Here is a 22,548-nt window from a genome sequence, read left to right on the forward strand (position 1 = left end):
TAAGCTCTGAAAGTCAGGAAACCCCCATGAACCTTTAATGTCACCACAACACAGGTCCAAACAACTGGACTACCTAATTCATTTGTATTGTTTTCCCTCCAGAAAACAGCGGAAATATATCAGGTCAGGAAGTCCTGGGTGAATCTGGAATCCAGAGGAACTTAACATTGCTTGCATTTTGCTGGGGGCAGAGTCCCCAAAATGTAAGACCTAAATGTTGACCACCATGTTTACTCTTTCGTTTCTTGCGGGTGCTAAAGCAAGTCCATGGAAGAAGAGAACTTAGAAAAATCAACACCCATTATTGAATAGTCAGTATTGAATTCTCGAGTCCTGATTTTTGTTACCATGTTGTTCTCCAGCTCCTTTTGAAATGAGTGAGGATTCTGTTCACAGAGGTGGTTGCGGAATCAGGCCTTAAATGCTTAATGGATGAATTCTCCCTCATTTGATGAGCCCCAGCATTGAAAGAAACCAAGAAGAAAGGAGAAATTAACAGGCTGGCCTGACCCTATAATAGCTGAAAGATTTCACCTGTGATTCTAAAACATTTTTTCTCTCTTAGGCCTGGTCTACACTGTGGGGGGAGGGATAGATCTAAGATACTCAACTTCAGCTACGAGAATAGCGTAGCTGAAGTTGACGTAGCTTAGATCGACTTAGAATTACTTACTTCGCGTCCTCGCGGCGTGGGATCGACAGCCGCGGCTCCCCCGTCGACTTTGCTTCCGCCTCTCGCCGAGCTGGAGTTCAGCAGTCGACGGGAGAGCGATCAGGGATAGATGGATCGCTACCCGCCGATCCGGCGGGTAGTGTAGACGTACCCTGAGAGAGAATGCCTGATTACTTCACATCCCACTGAAATCCACCTTTCTCTGGGATTGAATACAGTATCTATTCAATAGTGTAGAGCAACATTGCATAGCAGTTTAAGGAACTGCAGGAAAGTAGTGTGTATCCCAGGGATCGGCAACCTTTGGCACACGGCCTGTCAGGGTAAGCCCCTTGGCGGGCCGAGCTGGTTTGTTTACCTTCCGTGTCCGCAGGTTCGGCCGATCGCAGCTCCCACTGGCCGCGGTTCGCCACTCCAGGCCAATGGGGACTGCGGGAAGTTGTGGCTAGCATATCCCTCGGCCGCCGCTGCTTCCCGCAGCCCCCATTGGCCTGGGACGGCGAACCGCTGCCAGTGGGAGCTGCAATCTGCCGAACCTGCGGACGTGGCAGGTAAACAAACCAGCCCGGCCCGCCAGGGGCTTTCCCTGGCGGCCCGCATGCCAAAGGTTGCTGATTCCTGGTGTATCCATTTAAAGCTGCAGGAAGAGCTTGGTTTGGCAGAATGTAACCACCCAACTGGAATTTGGCCAGGGCTCTGGAGCTAACCCTCTTAATCTATGTGTAAAAGTGTCATGGAATCATTGACCACTAGAAATTTCAAGAATCTCATTTTTTTTACATCTGCTCTTAAAGACAACACTTACAGCCACATGGTGCCCCTTAGTACCATATGCAGGCATTGGCACAGAGAGACTATAAGAGAAGAGCGTCCTCTGTTGCATCACCACTGTGATTAGTATTTACTTTAATTAGTTTTCCACTAAAACTTTTGTTGGCCCCCATTCTGACTTTATAAAATGAACACTTTGTATGTCACCTCTCTGATCACAAAAGGAAGAATGCTAGGAAAAGCTTGGGATATCTTGCTTTAAGCAGCTGAACACGTCATTTTTAAAAGCATCTATATTTTACCTGCTCCTGTATATAACAGCATGTGGGGCAAAAGGCCAATGTATTGTTGCTCTCTAACTGGTGTAAATCTGCATGTGGCTGCATATGACTCTGTGGTCAAGCCCCTTTTGTTAAGGCCCTTTGCTATTGTTTTCATCATTTATTTTCCTTCCCTGAAGCATGAAATGTGGCCTGGCTCTCAGCCACCTCAGCTTCACAATCATATAAGCTCCAAATGTGCAGTGTATGGCTGCTGCTTTGTATCTCGTTCCCCAAAGGTGAGTGGTGTTTACTAGTCCATGATACCAGATTTCTATGAAAATCTGGTGTGTGGTTGTAGCTGGCAATAGAAAGTTGGGAAGGACAAATGAATCTTAGTATTTTAACTGCCTTGGTTGCAATGCAGAGCCTTAGTCTGTGTTTTATTTCAATGTTTTAGTGTGACTTTAGCGCTAATAAAAAATGCCAGAGTGACAGTGTCACAGTTCATGGCAACTGCACCTGTATTCCCCCTCCATGGTCCCTTGAGGGCACCCATTACGGGCTCCTCAGCAGTCACCTCTCTTGGTGACCCATGTCTCTCTCTCTCCTGACCAGGGTTTTCCAGGCTGCACTGTTCCTTGCCTACACTGAGTTCCCCTGCAAGTCAGACTGCCTAACCAGGCCAGAGTCTGCTCTTTGCTCTCTCTTCAAATGCTATGAACAGTGTAATTGCCAGCAGTTGTAAGTTACCACACAGCACTTTCTAAGCACTCGTGTGTATTCTCATAACAGAGAAAATATATAAAAACAATAAAAGCTCCTATATACATATAAAAAACTTACCGGCGCTCACCCATGTGTCTTATGCCCTCAGTAGGCTAAAGACCTTCCTACCCCTGCCAGGAAGACTGGTGTCCCCCTTAGACAGCAGGTCCTGTCCATTTGCTGGATCAGAAGGAAGACCCTGAGTCAATTTAAACTCAGGCTATTTATCCCAAAGTCCTTTTTTTTAATCTGTTGGTCTCTGGAGAATCCAGTCTGGATCAGTATATGTGAGCCTCTCTAGGTGGTGGTACCTCTCTGGAGGTACCACCTGAGTGAATTTGCCCAATTACCACGCAGTGTACAAGGAGCTGAGGCAGCCCTGCCTCATGGAGTAGAACATGATCATACTTAAATCATTCATGTAAAACAGTGGACCCCAAAGGTACTGCTTGGAGTTGTAATATCTCCCCCCTGAAGATGTTACATACAATCCTGTTTCACAATAATACTTAAATGTAATGCCATAAGTCTTTCAGGAATATTGCAGGAAATTGCCATATCTGTTACAGATAGCGCCTCTGGTAGTCTCTGTATCCACCAGATGGATATAGCACAGCCAGCATCAGCAGCAGCTTCTCTCTACCCTAACCCCATGCCCTATAAGCACATGTCAGATCTGATGTGGAGGGATCACTTCTATGAGAGAGGGGCCAGTTTTGATCTCTCTAGTCTCGTCAATTCTTGGTCTCTTTGCTGAAAATGATACCCTTGGTGCCATACATGCTAGTTGTAGGAGTGGGCTTTGTGACATGGACAGATGTCTGCCAGAAAGTAAACTAAGACCACCAAGCAGCCATCATATGACAAAATTTGGTCACTTCTGGGCTAGTGATTTAGAATGGAAGTGTAATGTGCAGCCCATTCCCAGTCTCCTACAGACTCTGTTTAGCCTTGGTTTCCTGTCCGAGAGTTTCACATACTTCCCTGGGAGAGCATTCTCTTCCTTCTCTCCCCACCCCCTGCCTGTATACACTTTGAATCACCTCTGGTACCTGGATTCTGAAGGCAATTAGTTTGGTTAAGTAATTGAATGAGTACTGTAGTCTTTTATGAGGACACCAAAGTGTAAAGAAGTACAGTAAAAGCAACCCCTTATTTACATTGTCTTCTCTTTTTCAGGAATCCTGTCCATAGAGCAGCTCATTAGCCGAGTGGGTGTGATTGGGGTGACACTCATGGCTCTGCTTTCTGGATTTGGTGCAGTTAACTGTCCATACACATACATGTCCTACTTTCTCAGGTAACCACAGCCTCTTGGAATTTTATTCTGTACACTCCTTGAGACTTTTTCCTTCTTCCCGTGTGTGCACTCTCTCAGATTCCCCTAGGACACTGTCCATGTTTGGTTTTGGGCCTTCCTTTCCTGTCCCCCCAAGCCTGCTGATTTTAGCTGTCCCATCTACACTGCAAGACCCCTTCCATCACTGATGTATGCTGTCCTCACATAGACTCTTCAGTTCCAATTTGTTTGTCCCATATGCTTTTCCTTATTCACATTCTCCTTGGAGTGGAGTACCAAGGCTAATGGGGTATTGTGTGTATGTTACAGGAATGTGACAGATGCAGATATTCTAGCCCTGGAGCGCCGTCTCCTACAAACCATAGACATGATCATCAGCAAGAAGAAAAGGTGAGGAGAACATAGCAGAGTCAAGATACTTTAATACTGTTGGGGTTAGCAGATTGCAGGGATACGGTGTTCTTGGAATAGCCAAAATTTTGGCTGCCAGGAGTTGTTAAGTAGTTGCATAACTGTGTCAGATAAGATTCCTTGCTTTGGTGAAACAAGTGCCCTGAAGGGGTTAGAATGGTGTATTGTAGCAGTTATTTCATTGCCTGAAACAAAATCTGTTCTGTTCTATTACAGGCCTAGACCCTGAACTTCCCAAGGTACCTTCCAGCTGCACATTTTTAGGATAGGGAGGAATTAAATAGTTAGAGGGTCTTTGTTATTGGAGAACTTTTCTGTGCTGTGCTGGATGTCACAAGGGCCAATATTTTGAGTTGGGAGAGAGGGGTGCTTTAGCTTAAAATAATTATCAATGACCTTGAAGAGGGCTTGATGCCAAATGTGGCTCTACTGGCTGCAGATACAAAAAAGGGGACCAGTAAACACAGTGGAATCATAGATTGCATTGACAATGCTATGAAAAGGTTTCAGCTTAGGGTTGGATAAATGGCTCATGCATTTCAGTGCAGTGAAATGTTGAAGTAATGAGGCTGGGAGCCAGCAGTGATTATAGAGATTATGTTGTAGTGTAAATGGGAGCATGAGGGACAATATACAGCAGCTGCTTTTGTATTTGAACCAGTTCTTGAAGTCTTGTACAGATGGTCCAAAGCATCAAACAGTCCCATCCCGTAATGGCTTTACGTGATTCTGCTTTATGAAAGCTTGTGTCACAGCCCCGTAATGACTACCAGAGTGCAGCAGTTCTCAAACTTCACTGCACCGTGACCCCCTTCTGACAACAAAAATGACTACATGACCCCGGGACCAAAGCCTGAGCCTGCCTGAGCCCCACCACCCCAGGCAAGGGGGCCAAAGCCAAAACCCAGGCAGTGGGGCTTGAGCTTTGGCTTCGGCCCTGGGTTGTGAGGTTCGGGCCTCTGCCCTGGGCCCCAGGAAGTCTAATGCCAGCCCTGGTGATCCCATTACAATGGGGTCCCGACCCATAGTTTGAGAACTGCTGCCACAGAGCATTGCTGCATTCAGACCAGTCCTCACAGCTCTGGGGAGAAGGCAGTTGTACAATGACAGAAGTGCTCCAAAGGAGAGAGGCATTTGGTGGGTTTTGTGGTCACTGAAAGAACATAATAACCACCATACTGGGTCAGACCAAAGGTCCATCAAGCCCAGTATCCTGTCCTCTGACAGTGGCCAATGGTAGGTGCCCCAAAGGGAATGAACAGACAGGTTATCATCAAGTGATCCATGCCCTGTCACCCAATCCCAGCTTCTGGCGAACAGAGGCTAGGGACACCGTTCCTGCCCATCCTGGCTAATAGCCATTGATGGATCTATCTTCCATGAATCTGTCTAGCTCCCTTTTGAACCCTCTTATAGTATTGGCCTTCACAACACCCTCTGGCAAGGAGTACCAGAGGTTGACCGTGCGTTGCATGAAAAAATACTTTCTTGTGTTTGTTTTAAACCTGCTACCTATTAATTTCATTTGGTGGCCCCTTGTTCTTGTATTATGAGAAGTAAATAACACTTCCTTATTTACTTTCTCCACACCAGTCATGATTTTATAGATCTCTATCATATCCCCGCTTAGGCACCTCTTTTCCAAGTTGAAAAGACCCAGTCTTATTAATCTCTCCTCATACAGAAGCCGTTCTATACCCCTAATAATTTTTGTTGCCCTTTTCTGAACCTTTTCCAATTCCAATATATCTTTTTTGAGGTGGGGCGACCATGTCTGCACGCAGTATTCAAGATGTGGGAATACCATGGATTTATATAGAGGCACTATGATAGTTTCGGTCGTCTTATCTATCCCTTTCTTGATGATTCCCAACATTCTGTTTGCTTTTTTGACTGCCGCTACACACTGAGTGGATGATTTCAGAGAACGATCCACAATGATTTCAAGAGCTCTTTCTTGAGTGATAACAGCTAATTTAGACCCCATCGTTGTATATGTATAGTTAGGATTATGTTTTCCAATGTGCATTACTTTGCATTTATCAACATTACATTTCATCTGCCATTTTGTTGCCCAGTCACCCAGTTTTGTGAGATCCTTTCGTAGCTCTTCGCAGTCTGCCTGGGACTTAACTATTTTGAGTAGTTTTGTATCATCTGCAAATTTTGCACCTCACTGTTTACCCTTTTTCCAGTTCGTTTATGAATATGTTAAATAGGACTGGCCCCAGTACAGATCCCTGGGGCACACCACTATTTACTTCTCTCCATTCTGAAAATTGACCATTTATTCCTACCCTTTGTTTCTTATCTTTTAACCAGTTACCAATCCATGAGAGAACCTTCCCTCTTAGCCCATGACCGCTTACTTTGCTTAAGAGCCTTTGGTGAGGGACCTTGTCACAGGCTTTCTGAAAATCTAAATACACTATATCCACTGGTTCCCCCTTGTCCCCATGCTTATTGACCGCCTCAAAGAATTCTAGTAATTGGTGAGGCATGATTTCCCTTTACAAAAACCATGTCGACTATTTCCCAGAAAATTATGTTCCTCTGTGTCTGACAATTTTGTTCTTTACGATAGTTTCAACCAATTTGCCCAGTACTGAAGTGAGGCTTTCCGGCCTGTAGTTGCCAGGGTCACCTCTGGAGCCCTTTTTAAAAATTAGCATCACATTAGCTATCCTTCAGTCATTCGGTACAGAAGCTGATTTAAATGATAGGTTACAGATGACAGTTAGTAGTCCTGCAATTTCACATTTGAGTTCCTTCAGAACTCTTGGGTGAATACCATCAGGTCCTGGAGACTTATTACTGTTTAGTTTATCAATTTGTTCCAAAATCTCCTCTAATGACACCTCAATTTAGGACAGTTCCTCAGATCTGTCCCCCAAAAAGAATGACTCGGGCTTGGGAATCTCCCTCACAGCCGCAACAGTGAAGACCAATGCAAAGAATTCATTTAGTTTCTCTGCAATGGCCTTATTGTCTTTGAGTGCTCCTTTAGCATCTCAATCGTCCAGTGGCCCCACTGGTTGTTTATCAGGCTTTCTGCTTCTGATGTATTTAAAAAATTGTTTGCAATTACTTTGGAGTCTTTGGCCAGCTGTTCTTCAAATTCTTTTTTCGTCTTTTTAATTATATTTTTACACTTCATTTGCCAGAGTTTATGCTCTTTTCTATTTTCCTCATTAGAATTTATCTTCCACTTTTTAAAGGATGCCTTTTGCCTCTCACTGCTTCTTTTAGCAGTTGTTGTTTAACCACAGTGGCTCTTTTTTGGTTCTCTTACTATTTTTTTTAAATTGGGGTATACATTTAAGTTGAGCCTCTATTATGGTGTCTTTAAAAAGTTTCCACGCAGCTTTCAGGGATTTTACTTTTGGCGCTGTACCTTTTAATTTCTGTTTCACTAACCTCCTCATTTTTGTGTAGTTCCCCTTTCTGAAATTAAATGCTACAGTGTTGGGCCGCTGTGGAGTTTTTCCCGCCACAGGGATGTTAAATTTAATTATATTATGGTCACTATTACTAAGCGGTCCAGCTATATTCACCTCTTGGACCTGATCCTGTGCTCCACTTAGGCCTAAATCAAGAATTGCCTCTCCTCTTGTGGGTTCCAGGACCAGCTGCTCCAAGAAGCAGTCATTTAAGGTGTCAAGAAACTTTATCTCAGCATCCCTTCCTGAGGAGATATGTAACCAGTCAATATGGGGATACTTGAAATTCACCATTATTATTATTATTATTGAGTTTTTTATTTTATAGCCTCTCTAATCTCCCTGAGCATTTCAGAGTCACTAACACCATCCTCGTCAGGTGGTCTGTAATATAGCCCTACTACTATATTCTTATTTTTCAAGCATGGGATTATTATCCATAGAGATTCTATCATACAGTTTAGTTCATTTAAGATTTTTACTTCATTTGATTCTACGCTTTCTTTCACATATAGTGCCACTTCCGCACCAGCACGACCTGTTCTGTCCTTCTGATATATTTTGTATGCTGGTATTACTATGTTCCATTGATTATCCTCATTCCACCAGGTTTCTGTGATGCCTATTCTATCAATAATGTCATTTAATACTAGGCACTCACTTCACCCATCTTATTATTTAGACTTCTAGCATTGGTATATAAGCATTTTAAAAACTTGTCATTTTTTGGCTGTCCCTATTGCATGACGTAATTTAATGGGACTTTTTTTCATTTGACTGTTTCCCATCAAATCCTCCCTGTATTTTATCATTTTCCATCCTCTCCTCCTTATTAGGACATAGCGAATCTCCATTTATAGATCCTCCCCTAAGGGATGTCCAAACCACATGCTCCTCTGCATCTGTTGGCTTTCCCCCAGTCCTTAGTTTAAAAACTGTTCTATGACCTTTTTAATTTTAAGCGCCAGCAATCTGGTTCCATTTTGGTTTAGGTGGAGCCCATCTTTCCTGTATAGGCTCCCTCTCTCCCAAAAGCTTCCCCAGTTCCTAATAAATCTAAACCCCTCCTCCCTACACCATCGTCTCATTCATGCATTGAGACGCTGCAGTTCTGCCTGTCTAACTGGCCCTGCGCGTGGAACTGGAAGCATTTCAGAGAATGCTACCATGGAGGTCCTGGACTTCAATTTCTTACCTAACAGCCTAAACTTGGCCTCCAGGACCTCTCTCCTACCCTTCCCCATGTCGTTGGTACCTACATGTACCACAACCACCGGCTCCTCCCCAGCACTACACATAAGCCTATCTAGATATCTGGAGAGATCTGCAATCTTCACACCAGGCAGGCAAGTCACCATGCGGTTTTCCTGATCATCACAAACCCAGCTGTCTGTTTCTAATGATCAAATCGCCTATTACTAATACCTGTCTCTTCCTAATAACTGGAGTTCCCTCCCCTGGAGAAATATCCTCAGTGCGAGAGGATACCACAGCATCATCTGGGAGGAGGGTCCCAACTACGGGATTGTTTCCCTCTGCTCCAGTTAGATGTTCTCCTTCCCTGAGGCCTTCATCTACTGTGTCCTGGAAAGTCTCATCTGTGTACCTCTCTGTCTCCCTTAGCTCCTCCAGCTCAGCCACCCTGGTCTCCAAAGTCCGTACATGGTCTCTGAGGGCCAGGAGCTCCTTGCACTGAATCCATACATATGTCACCAGCCCATAGGGCTGGTAATTGTACATGCTGCATTGGGTGCAATAAACTGGGTAGCTCCCACTCTGTTGCTGGACTTCTGCCTGCATTCTCTCTTTTTTTTACTCCCAAAGCTTGTTTCGTTGTTGGTGCTTTGTTTTTATCAAGTGGTATTTTGACCTTTAAGTGCACAGAATGTTAGGTGTCTCTAGCCCTTGCTCACACTCCCCCTTTAAACTCCCTTGCCAAACTCCCCTGTTAGCAGTTCCTGTCCTCTGAGATTGAAGACTGCGGAGTCACATGATCTGGAAGAGGACATGGGAGGCTGACAAGTCACATGCCTGAGACACCAGTTGAATCTTTATTTTTAATTTGTGTGAAATCCATTCTGTATTACTGAAACCTCAACAGCATGGCAGCTTGTTTGATTAGGACTGGATTCCATTCCTGAGCAGACTAAGATGTTTTGGAGCAGGATTGGTGATTGGGTGAATGGTAGGGGTGTGTCTCTGCACTGAATAAGTTTCACAATGTCTGCTGTGCAAGGCATCTTTTTCTGAGAACTGAATCTTTTCTCTTTTCAGAATGGCAATGGCCCACAGGACCATGTTCCAAAGAGGGGAAGTGCACAACAAACCCACCGGCTTCTGGGGAATGATAAAAAGTGTTACCACATCAGCCTCTGGCAGTGAAAGTATCCTTCTTTTCCTGTCCCTGGGGCTTTAGGCTAGTTCCCTGCTGAGTAGAAATGGGATTTAATTAGGAAAAAGGACAGGGAGGCCAGTGTTGTTAAGCATTTATATATCACACAGCTCTTCCCAAAGCATAGTGTAAGAAACACTTTATGCCCCAAAGAGCTTACACTATAGCACAACAAAATATTGGACATCCGCTCAGGTAAGGGTTGGTGTAGGGAGAGTGTTGATGAGAACAAGATAGAAAGGAATCCTGTGAGAAGGGGTGGGGTGGGACTTGGGAAACAGTGGAAGTTACAGAAAGACAATAGTTTTTGCTAAGCATTCAGATTCAGATCTCCCAAAATGCTTCAGGGGAGGGGCAGGGAACCTTACTGAGAGCCATATGGGTAGGGTTCTGGGCCAACAGGAAGGAGCAGGAGGGTATGCATGGTGAGGAAAATTCTCCACAGGATTTGATAACCAGTCTGTAACTCCCAGCAGAAGTCCTGTAGATGGTGATGGAGTGCAAGTAACACGAGGAAGTTCTAGTGGAGATTAAGGCGTGCGGATGTTATAAAAACAAAGCAGCTAGTTTTTGGGAGAGACTTGGTTCCATTTGGTAGTGTGCATTCCTCTGCTTGTGATAAAGATCAGTTATGTGATCCTGTTAAAGGTACCATGCTGCCCAGCATTGTTACAATGGAGTGCTCTGAAGATTCTATCATATGAGGGTTTTTGGAGCAGTTTAAACTGAGATTGTGTCTGTGCAGGGAGCCCAGGAATGGAGGAGGAACCTCAGGGTATGTTTGTTTCCAGCTGATGTTAGGAACTTCTGCAGAATTCTACCCTTGACTCTTCTGGTTTGCCAGATCTGTCCCTTATCCAGCAGGAAGTGGATGCGTTGGAAGAGCTGAGTCGGCAGCTTTTCCTGGAAACTGCTGACCTGCATGCAACTAAGGTACATAGCAAAGAGCCAGATTGATAGTCTGGGAGAGGATGAGCAGAATAGACAGAAGTAATTTTAAAGTCATTCAGCTGGCAACAACGAAAACAGCAGCAGGTTTCTCAGCTTCGACACAATATTGGAAGAGTCTGTTTCTCAAATCTGGGGGTCAGATGGCAGGCTGTTTTCCCCAGTTCAGATATGCAGTGGAACATGTACCGGGCCTCAGAAAAGACCAGCAATCCCAAACTGTGTTGGGAGAGTGGAGGGGAGTAACCAAGGGGCCTGTGCTCAGTTCCCCTGCTAATAAGGCCCTGACTTAGTCTTTTCTTCTGCAGAGTGGCCTCACAATGTACTGAAGTGATGAGTTCTTATGTTCTATAAAAATGAATACATGTCAGTGCTAAAATGTCAGGAGGTTGCATGGCTTAGTGGAAGCCAGGAATAGAAGTTTGGAGAGCTGGGTTCTCTTTCCAGATCTTTATTAGCTGTGACACTTTGGCACGTCACTGGTCAGTGCCTCAGTTTCCCTATTAATAAGAGGAGCTACTGTTACAGCTCTCTCTCACATGGGGTTTGAGGTTCATTCATTAATGTAAGTGTTTGTAAACACTTGAATGGTGAGAGCTGTAGAAGGACAAAGTAATCATTGCTGTTTTTTACTGGTAATTGTTTAAAACTTAAAAAACTGAATTTTATGTGAACCTGAAAATGTTAAATGTATGGGTGGTTTTTGTTGTTTTTGTTTCCTTTCAGGAGAGAATAGAATACTCCAAAACTTTCCAGGGGAAATACTTTAATTTCCTGGGTTACTTTTTCTCCATCTATTGTGTCTGGAAAATCTTCATGGTACGTGAATGTCATATATTCATAAACCTCTTGCATGGAGGGTTACACCTTGCTTAGATTGTTTGATACATACGGGTAATGAGACTTTACACACAGATTCTTGCCTGCACCTTAAGAATATTCTTCCAGTTTCCTTTCATACGTCCTGCTCCTGGAAATTAGTTTTTGAATGAAATTAGCATCCATTTGGGATAACTGTTTCTTACTTCATTGTGTGTTTTCATACATTTTGTATACTCTCAGTTAACTCAATGGGACTGTTCTGTGATGAAATACAGAGCAAAGGACATGTATATGTGTCACAGATACAGTTGTGCTGTTTATACCACATTCCCTTGAACTGATGCACTTGTCTCTCTCCTGCAGGCAACCATCAATATCGTATTTGATCGAGTTGGGAAGACTGATCCAGTCACAAGAGGAATTGAGATCACTGTAAATTATCTGGGAATCCAGTTTGATGTGAGAAACATTTAAAACCCCCCACTCACATCCGTAATTGCTGTTTTATCTATTACTAACTGAACTGGTGTTGTGGGAGCAGCTGGTGGGGATTAATGGGGCTCTGAGAAGGGGCTTAGATTTCTCCACCAATCTGGGAGCACATCATTTTAACCATGTTTCTAGTGAAAGTTAATGCTGGAGGATGTCCACTATCCACACAATAGGCCTATTGCATGTTAGTAGCTCACCATGCTGCACACCCTGACCTGGAGGGAGGAAAGGGTCCTTTGAGCTTTCATGTCACGGTCCCATGAGATGCGAGCATTCCATTCACCCCCATCTTAATGGAGTTATTGCCATAGGTGGTTGTATATAACCCTCAGGCAGAGATTCATGGTTAGAGCAGAGAACTCTGAGCTGGATTTTTGTTTGTGGCTCTGCTATTGACTAATGTCCTTGGAGAAGTCACTTAACCATTATGAGCCTCCGTTTTCCAATCTGTAAAATTAGAATAATACCTATCTTTTGGGATGTTGAACACTTCAATGGAGGGCACTATGGAAGTGGCTGTCCACGACGTGTCAATATGTGGAGGGGTGCAGCGGACAGTGTGTGTGCACATACACTGCGTGAATTTACAGTTCATGTGAATAGATCTCTGAGGACTTAGATTAGTATTTGTTAATAAGAATGGACAACGTACTCAGCTGTGAATAAGAGATGAATAGTCTCTGGCCTGCAGAACTTAGTTTGTGTTAGTGTATTCATGGGCAGACAGTTTTACAATGCGCATTCTATGTGAATAGTAATAAGTGTGTGCTTGCACAATTTGTGTACTAGTTGGTTTGTGGCACATGATTACAAGTGAAACATGAAATGACTCCACCTCCCCGGGGGGTTGCTCCATTTGAATTAGGGCTTGTGTTTTTATTTCTGCTTATTTCAGCTTTCACTTTTTTCTTGTAAAGTGTTACTCTTTTCTTACGCTCTATTGGGGCAGGCAAACTTTTTGGCCTGAGGGCCGCATCAAGTTTCAGAAAATGTATGGAGCCCCCGCCCCCCCCCCCCCCCGGACTCCTGTCTGCCCCGGGAACCCCTGCCTCTGACTGCTCCCTGCCGGACCATCCGACCCCCCCCCTCATTCCTGACTGTGTCCCGCCCCCCCCCCCCCCCCCGGGATCCCTGCCCCATCCAACCATCCCTTCTCCCTGTCCCCTGACTGCACCCAGAACCCCTGTCCCCTGCCACTCCATCCAACTCCCCCTCCTTCTTGACTGTCCCCCCCCGTGACCTCTGCCCCCATTCAACCCCCTCTGTTCCCCGCCCTCTGACCGCCCCGACCCCTATCCACACCCCTGCTCACCCCCCCGAACTCCCCTGCCCACTATCCAACCCCTCCTGCTCCCTGCTCCCTTACCGCGCTGCCTGGAGCACTGGTGGCTGGCGGTGCTACAGCCGCGCCGTTGCCACCACGCAGCACAGAGCACCGGGTCAGGCCGGGCTCTGCAGCTGCGCTGCCCCAGAAGCTCGTCGCCCCTCTGCCCAGAGCATTGCGCCTCCCCAGCCAGGAAGGTCCCGCGGGCCGTAGTTTGCCCACCTCTGCACTATATAAATAATTACACACGCAAAACTACATTAAAAGGACATGAGTGAGGTTTTGACGTCAAGCACTCAAAAGTTAGGAAATGCCAGCATTAAGGTTGCTTGTGCAGCCTTAATTCAGCTTTCTTGTGCGTATGCATTCTGGTACAGTCTGTAGTTCCATGATCACTAGGGGCCTACCAAATTCACGGTCTATTTTGGTCAGGTTCACAGTCATAGGATTTTAAAATCATAAATTTCATGATTTCAAATATTTAAATCTGAAATTTCAGTGTTGTAACTGTAGGAATCCTGACCCAAAAGAGGGTTGTGGGGGGTGAGTTGCAAGGTTATTGTGGTGGGGGATCACAGTATTGCCACCCTTACTTCTGCACTGCTACTGGCAGTGGTGCTGCCATCAGAGCTGGCTGACTGGAGAGTGGTGGCTGCTTGCCAGGAGCCAGCAGCAGCGCACAAGTAAAGATGTCATGATCGGGCGCTGCCTTCACAGCTAGGTGCCTGGCTAGCAGCCTCTGCTCTCTGGCCACCCAGCTCTGAAGGCAGCACAGAAATAAGGGTGGCAATACCCAACCTTCCTACAATAACCTTGCCCCCCTTCCCCCATAACTCCCGTTCGGGTCGGGGCCTACAGTTAGAGAAACACTGGTGAAATCTGCATAGTATAGGGCAAAAGTACACAAAAGACCAGATTTCATGGGTGAGACATGACTCATTTTTCATGGCCATGAATTTGATAGGGTCCTAATGATAACATACTATTTTTTCCCTCTCTCTCTCCCCCCCCCACCCCGGTTCCTCCCTCAGGCTTCCTGGACCAGATGCAGAAGGAGGAAGGGTAATAATAGAGAGCACAGCAGAGACAGGCTCCCTGATCTCAGTTTAGGTGTCTGGACCTCAGGATGGATTGATTTAAATCAAGGCAATTTAAATAATGATTTAAATCACTAAGTGGAAAGCCTCTATTTTGATCAATGATTTTTAATCAACTTTTCTATTTGTACTTCAGTTACCTTCTAAAAGAAGGTACATTCTCATGGGTTGATCTAACCATTAAAACATTGATTTACAGCTAAATAGAGCCCTTACACTAGATTTGATAGAACCTATTTGCTACCTAGGAAGATACAACACTATATATACATTTATTAAAGCAATTATATAGCTTAATATTTTCAGATTCTTTTTAATTCTACATTTTTAGTGTGTTAGAAAATAGTGAATGAGATATTATTTACTAGATAATTAACTTTTTGCTCATTATTTGTATCTAACTGCATTAGGATGGTAACTGGAAGTTCTTCTTCGAGTGCTTGCTCATATCCATTCCATTAGGTGTGTGCGCGCCGCGTGCACGATCGTCGGAAGATTTTTACCCTAGCAACACCGGCGGGTCGGCTGTGGAGCCCCCTAGGGTGGCGCCTTCATGGCGCTGAATATATACCCCAGCCGACCCGGCGCCCCCTCAGTTCCTTCTTACCGCCCCTGACGGTCGTTGGAACTGTGGAGCGCTGCTTAGCTGTTCTCCACTCTCCCTAGCTTAGTTTGTTATTCGCAATTATAGTTATAGTTACAGTCCTAGTGTTTATAGTTAAATAGTTCAATAGTTTTAAAAGTTGTTCTAGTTGTTATAATAGTTCAGGGGTTTAAGGGGGTCGTCTCCCCCTTTCTCCCCCGGCCGCGGGGCCGGGCTCATGCCCAACGCTCCCGGCTTCAAGCTGTGCGCCTCCTGCGCTAAGCCTATGCCCACGAGCGACCCGCACGCCTCCTGTCTGAAGTGCCTGGGAGAGTCCCATCAAACAGATAAGTGCAAGATCTGTAAGGCCTTCAGACCAAGGACCAAGAAGGAGCGGGACTTTCGGCTCCGGCAACTCCTGATGGAGGCGGCACTTAGTCCGGACGCTCCATCTACGAGTCAGGCCCCGGCACCTAGCGCCTCGGTGCGCAGTGCCCCGGCGGCACCGGCCATGACGACCACGCGAGTGGCGTCAGATGAGCCTCCCCGGCACCGGACCTCGTCGGCGCCGCAAGCACAGCAAGTGCCTCGGCGCCAGTCATTATCCCCAGGGCATAAGAAAGCCCATAAGACGGGGACCTCCGTGCCGAAGACGCTGGCTCCCCCAGTGCCGGGGGTAGAGCCGCGTCCGCCGGTGGAGCACCGGAAACAGGTGCCTCCAGCACCGTCGACTCCGGCGCCGAGGCCGTTGAGTCCGGTGCAGATGGCGTCTCCACCGAGGCCGGCAGTGATACAGTGCCTCCCGTCGACGCCAAAGACCTTCGCGGCGGCGAGAGACTTAATAGCTCTCACGGAGCCGGCACCGCCCCAACCACCGGCACCGGCGGCACCGTTGACTCGCCCGGTCCAGTCGAAGGGGAAACCTGCCTTGATGCGCCCTCCATCGCAAGGGCTGGAACCTCGGCACCGATCCAGGTCCCGAAGCAGGTCCCCACGCCGCTCGCAGTCCCGGCACCGAATATCACCTCGGCACCGGTCGTACTCGCGGCCAAGATCTTCTTCGCGGCACCGCTCTACGTCTCGGCACCGCTATGATCGTCGGCACCGATCAACGTCGAGACGTAGTTCTCGGCACCGCTACGGTCGACGCTCGACGTCGAGAGGCCGCTCCCGGTACCGGGCATACTCCAGGTCCTCGTCGAGGTCCAGATCCGACTCCCGGCACCGACGAGGTCATCGGCACCGGTCGCGGTCCCGGCACCGATCGCCGGCACCGCGTGGAGATAGAACATCTCCGGACCGGCACCGTGCGGCACCGCAGCCCACGGGAATCGTCTCGACGCTCTCGGCACCGCCATGGCCATCGAGATCGGTGTCTCGCTCCTCGGAGGACCTCTCGAGATCGGCATACCCCCCTCAGGGGCAAGCCGAGGAACAGGACTTGGGCCATTGGCAGAACATAACAGAGGACCATTCTCATGGCCCATCTCACTGGTCGTTTTGGACCCCGTGGGCGTACCATCAGGCGCAAGGGGCTCCAGTTGCTTCGACCTCTCGCTCCGGTCACTCTGTTAGAAGGGCCCCGGAGTCCACCATCTCTCGGCCTCCGCCAGGGGGCATGGAGGCTTCCGTGTCCGCACCACCTGACGCCCTGGACTCAAGCGCAGGTGATGCTCCGGCCCAGGAGCAGGGAGACCAGGACCCTCCCTTGGATCCTGTTCCACCGGAGGCATCTTCCTCTTCCTCTCCGGATGAGGCAGTGGCGGGCACATCGTGCACAGGTCCACCTCCAATAGATCTTCGGGCTCACCAAGATCTTCTGCGTAGGATGGCCCGTAATATGGACCTGCAGGCGGAGGAGATAGTGGAGGTGCACGACCCCATCGTGAATATCCTCGGAGCGGATGCCCCATCGAGGGTGGCGTTACCCCTGATCCGCACGATACAAGCCAATGTATCTACGATATGGCAGACTCCTGCCTCTATCCCACCCACAGCGAGAGGGGTGGAAAGGAAATACTTTGTCCCGTCTAAAGACTACGGGTACTTGTATACCCACCCCCAGCCGTGTTCACTGGTGGTGGCATCAGTGAACGCAAGGGAGCGCCACGGTCAGCAGGCCGCAGCGCCCAAATCGAAGGAGGCTAAGCGCCTCGATTTATTCGGCCGTAAAGTTTACTCAGCCAGAGGGCTGCAACTTAGAGCGGCTAATCAACAGGCGCTCTTGAGCCGCTATAGCTTTAACTCCTGGAACTCTATGGGGAAGTTCAAGGAATTGGTTCCCCAAGAGTCCAGGGAGGAGTTTGGAGCCCTGGTGGAGGAGGGTAAGAAGGTGGCTCGGACCTCCTTACAGGCCTCCTTAGACATAGCGGACTCTGCTGCGAGAACCCTGGCCTCAGGTATCGCTATGCGGAGGATCTCCTGGCTCCAGGTTTCGGGTCTGCCTCAGGAACTGCAGCAAACCCTGCAGGATCTGCCCTTTGAAGGACAAGGGTTGTTTTCAGAAAAGACGGACTCTCGCCTGCAGAGCCTCAAGGACTCCAGGACGATCATGCGTTCCTTGGGGATGCATGTTGTGGGCCCTCAGCGCAGGCCATTTAGACCGCAGCCTCAGCGCTTCTACCCCCCCCCCCGCCTCGTCAGAGACAGGACTCGACCCGGAGGCGAGGACGAGGTGGTAGAAGAAGGTGGACCGGCCCTCAACCTGGTCAGAACCAGGGGCCACCTAGACCACCTTCAGGCCCCAGGCAGAACTTTTGAAGGTGCGGTCGAGGACGGCGCCCCAGTCATCCCACAGGATCCAGCCCCATCCTTTCGGGATCGCCTTTCCCATTTCCACCATGCCTGGTCCCTTATAACCTCGGACCGTTGGGTCCTTCGCACGGTGGACAGGGGATATGCTATCCAGTTTTCCTCATTTCCCCCCTCCTCCCCCCCTTCCCCGTCCCTCTTCAGGGACCCTTCTCACGAGCAACTTCTTATACAGGAAGTTTCCACGCTCCTTGCTATGGGGGCCATAGAGGAGGTTCCAGTGGAGTTAAGGGGCAGGGGATTCTATTCCCGTTACTTCCTCATTCCCAAGTCCCAAGGAGGTCTGCGACCCATCTTGGACTTGCGCGGACTCAACAAATTCGTAGTAAAGTTGAAGTTCCGCATGGTCTCTTTGGGGACCATTATCCCTTCCCTCGATCCTGGAGACTGGTTCGCCGCCCTCGACATGAAAGATGCATACTTTCACATAGCAATTTACCCGCCTCACAGACGCTTCCTGCGGTTCGTGGTAAGCAAGGTGCACTACCAATTTGCAGTCCTTCCCTTCGGCCTATCCTCGGCCCCAAGGGTGTTCACGAAATGTATGGCTGTCGTGGCAGCGTACCTTCGTCGGCAAGGGATACAGGTGTTCCCGTACCTAGACGACTGGCTGGTACGCGGTCGCACCAAAGAACAAGTTCGAGATCACGTCCACATAATAGTGCACACATTCAACAAGTTGGGTATCCTACTCAACAAGGACAAATCCACTCTAGAACCTACCCAGAGAATAGAATTCTTCGGCGCGGTTCTAGACTCCAGACGTGCACAAGCCATCCTGCCAGACAATCGCTTTTGCACCATCACGAGCCTCATTCAAGGACTCAAGGCCTTCCCAACTACCACGGTGAGGTCGTGCCTTACCCTGCTGGGTCACATGGCTTCCTGCACGTACGTAACCAGGCATGCCAGACTTGGGCTTCGCCCACTCCAGACTTGGGTGTCATCAATATACCGCCCACATCGGGACAGCCTGAACATGGTGGTCACGGTCCCGAACTCGGTCCTGACCTCCCTCACATGGTGGCTAGACCACAAGGTGGTTTGCGAGGGGATGCCGTTTCACGCCCCACAACCCTCTCTGCACCTGGTCACAGACGCTTCATCCCTGGGTTGGGGCGCCCATCTCAACGAACACCATACCCAGGGCCTGGGGACTGCACCCCAGATAGCCCTGCACATCAGTGTTCGGGAACTGATGGCGGTGCGCCTGGCGTGCCAGGCATTTCTCAATCTCCTACGTGGCCGCTGTGTGTTAGTTCTCATCGACAACACCACTGCCATGTTTTACATCAACAAGCAAGGAGGAGCACGTTCGTCAATTCTATGCCAAGAGGCCATTCGCCTGTGGGACTTCTGCATCGCCCACTCAATCCATCTCACGGCATCGTTCCTCCCTGGAGTCCAGAACACTCTGGCGGACCGACTCAGCAGGTCCTTTCAAACACACGAGTGGTCTATCCGTCCGGACATCATACATTCCGTTTTCCAGAAGTGGGGGTTTCCCCAGATAGACCTGTTTGCATCTCGAGACAACAGGAAGTGCCACGTGTTCTGCTCCCTGCAAGGTCGAGCTCCGGGCTCCCTCTCGGATGCGTTTCTCCTTCCCTGGAAAGACCACCTGTTTTATGCCTTCCCTCCGTTTCCTCTGGTCCACAAGGTACTGCTCAAATTGCGCAGAGACCAGGCACAGGTGATTCTGATCGCCCCAGCGTGGCCGAGACAACATTGGTACACCACGCTGTTGGAGCTCTCGGTTCAGACACCGATCCCGCTTCCATTATGCCCGGATCTCATCTCTCAGGACCACGGCCGCCTGCGTCACCCCGACCTGCAATCACTCCACCTCACGGCGTGGCTGCTCCATGGTTCACCCAGGCAGAGCAGCAGTGCTCGCACTCTGTCCAACAGATTCTGCTGAGCAGTAGGAAGCCCTCAACACGGACCACATACTTGGCCAAGTGGAAGCGGTTCTCCTGTTGGTGCGAACAACGAGCCACGTCCCCGTTACAGGCACCTATCCCTCTCATTTTGGAATATCTCCTCTCCCTAAAACAGCAAGGGTTGGCGATATCTTCAATTAGAGTTCACCTGGCCGCTATATCGGCCTTTCACCCAGGGGAACTCGCGTCCTCGGTATTCTCTAACCCGATGGTCGTTAGATTCCTCAAGGGCTTAGACCGGATGTACCCACAACAACGTCAGCCCGTTCCGACGTGGGACCTCAACCTGGTTCTCTCCAAGCTCACAGGTCCTCCATTCGAGCCACTGGCCACCTGTTCACTTTTGTACCTATCCTGGAAGACAGCCTTCCCCGTAGCCATCACCTCAGCAAGGCGCGTTTCTGAACTCAGGGCGCTTACATCCGAGCCCCCTTACACAGTTTTCCATAAGGATAAAGTGCAGCTCCGCCCACATCCTGCCTTTCTCCCTAAGGTGGTTTCTCCATTTCATATCAACCAGGATATATTTCTCCCGGTCTTTCATCCTAAACCACATGCTACTCGCCAGGATCAACGTTTGCATTCTCTGGACGTACGCAGGGCCCTGGCTTTCTATATTGACCGCACAAGGCACTTTAAAAAGACGACGCAACTCTTCGTTGCAGTGGCCAACCGAATGAAAGGCTCACCGGTCTCCTCACAATGCCTATCCTCTTGGATTACGTCTTGCATCCGGACTTGCTATGACCTGGCAGGTGTCTCAGCACCGCACCTCACCGCTCACTCCACGAGGGCCCAAGCTTCCTCGACGGCTTTCCTGGCGCAAGTTCCGATCCAGGACATTTGTAGAGCGGCGGTTTGGTCATCAGTCCACACATTTACAGCTCACTATGCACTAGTGCAGCAGTCCAGGGACGATGCTGCTTTAGGATCAGCGGTTTTGCACACAGCAATGTCTCACTCCGACCCCACCACCTAAGTTGGGCTTGGGAGTCACCTAATGGAATGGATATGAGCAAGCACTCGAAGAAGAAAAGACGGTTACTCACCGTTGTAACTGTTGTTCTTCGAGATGTGTTGCTCATATCCATTCCAAACCCGCCCCCCGTCCCCACTGTCGGAGTAGCCGGCAAGAAGGAACTGAGGGGGCGCCGGGTCGGCTGGGGTATATATTCAGCGCCATGAAGGCGCCACCCTAGGGGGCTCCACAGCCGACCCGCCGGTGTTGCTAGGGTAAAAATCTTCCGACGATCGTGCACGCGGCGCGCACACACCTAATGGAATGGATATGAGCAACACATCTCGAAGAACAACAGTTACAACGGTGAGTAACCGTCTTTTATTTAAATACACAAAACAGCATATATTTATATTTATTAAACAAAACAACCTTAAATGTTTTGTATACATAAGCTTCTCTTATCAAAATGTTTTTCACATTTACAAAAAAATTGTTGGAAGTTTAGGCCTTAATGTCTTTTATATTAAATCAAGATTTAATTTTGAACAGGTTTATTTTTAAAAAGAAAAATGTATTGTAATTTAAACAACAATAAAAAATATCTGATTAAAAGAAAAATGATAGATTGTAATCCACCCTGCTGGACCTGGCACAATCCCCAGCAGCTCAGAGCTGCAATTTCAGGGAAAGTCCTGCTGAGCCTCAGGCTGGAGCATTTTCAATCTGAATGGAATCTGCAGGGAATATAACTGCATTCCAGCAGGTCTCTACCAAGTCTATGCAAACTGCATTTTTTCTCAGGTTTATGTAACTTGGACAGATTTGGGTGGATTTTGACAAGGATGTCAAAGGGCATATCCCTCCCAAATTTCAAGCCCCTACTCCAACGTATGGGGGCTTTACTGCTTTTCAAAGAAAAGATCTCCAGAATTTTTTAACATGGTCAAAACAATGTACTTTTCCGTAGCCTTGTTTTTGGAAATGGCTGAATTGTTTGGACTGAAACTTTTTGGAATTTTGAGGCAGACACTTTCCATGGAAAATTTCAGCCCAAATAATTAAAATTTGGCCAAGTTATAACCAATTGAAAAGAGGGTCTTATAATGAAATGTGTTGGGCAACCTTAATGATAGATGGGGCTACCAGCCCTTCCTATAATAATAATAATCTCCTCTGCTTGTTGTAGCCATATACCAGCTATCCAGAAGAGGGCAGTGGTTCACATGTTTATTGTGAAAAGATGGAAACACGGAGGAACCTTGCCTAGTATATTACATGTATCTACAAGGCAGTTACCTTTATGTACCAAATAGATGTGTGTTCTTTTGTATTTACTCTATAAATATTCACATCTGAACCCTCAGTTCCTTCCATGAAGTCCACATAGGCTAGATCTGTGCATTTCCCATGTGTGTAGAGTAAGCACTTGCACATGAAAGTACCCATCTTTGTGCCCTTGCAGGAGAATATATACCTGTATGTAAATTTCTCTACAGTGAGTATCTGCACAGTATGAGAATTCAGAGATCCTGTTAAGTGCACATCCACACAC

The 22,548-nt window shown here is 47.9% G+C and overlaps 1 protein-coding gene across 2 annotated transcripts in view; it reads left to right on the top strand.

Annotated features, from left to right (window-relative positions):
• Window positions 1-22,548, top strand: part of GPR89B (G protein-coupled receptor 89B) — a 33,459-nt gene that overhangs the window by 8,632 nt on the left and 2,279 nt on the right. Inside the window, exons 6-12 of one of the 2 annotated variants that reach the window (XM_042854269.2) lie at window positions 3,652-3,772; window positions 4,082-4,162; window positions 9,898-10,007; window positions 10,860-10,948; window positions 11,690-11,782; window positions 12,149-12,244; window positions 14,633-14,747. In XM_042854269.2, coding sequence (XP_042710203.2) covers window positions 3,652-3,772; window positions 4,082-4,162; window positions 9,898-10,007; window positions 10,860-10,948; window positions 11,690-11,782; window positions 12,149-12,244; window positions 14,633-14,747 — 705 coding nt within the window. The remainder of the gene's footprint in view (window positions 1-3,651; window positions 3,773-4,081; window positions 4,163-9,897; window positions 10,008-10,859; window positions 10,949-11,689; window positions 11,783-12,148; window positions 12,245-14,632; window positions 14,748-22,548) is intronic. The other variant, XM_005310184.5, reaches the window with a different exon arrangement.

Source organism: Chrysemys picta, chromosome 1 (genome assembly GCF_011386835.1).
Source record: "Chrysemys picta bellii isolate R12L10 chromosome 1, ASM1138683v2, whole genome shotgun sequence".
NCBI lineage: Eukaryota > Metazoa > Chordata > Testudines > Emydidae > Chrysemys > Chrysemys picta.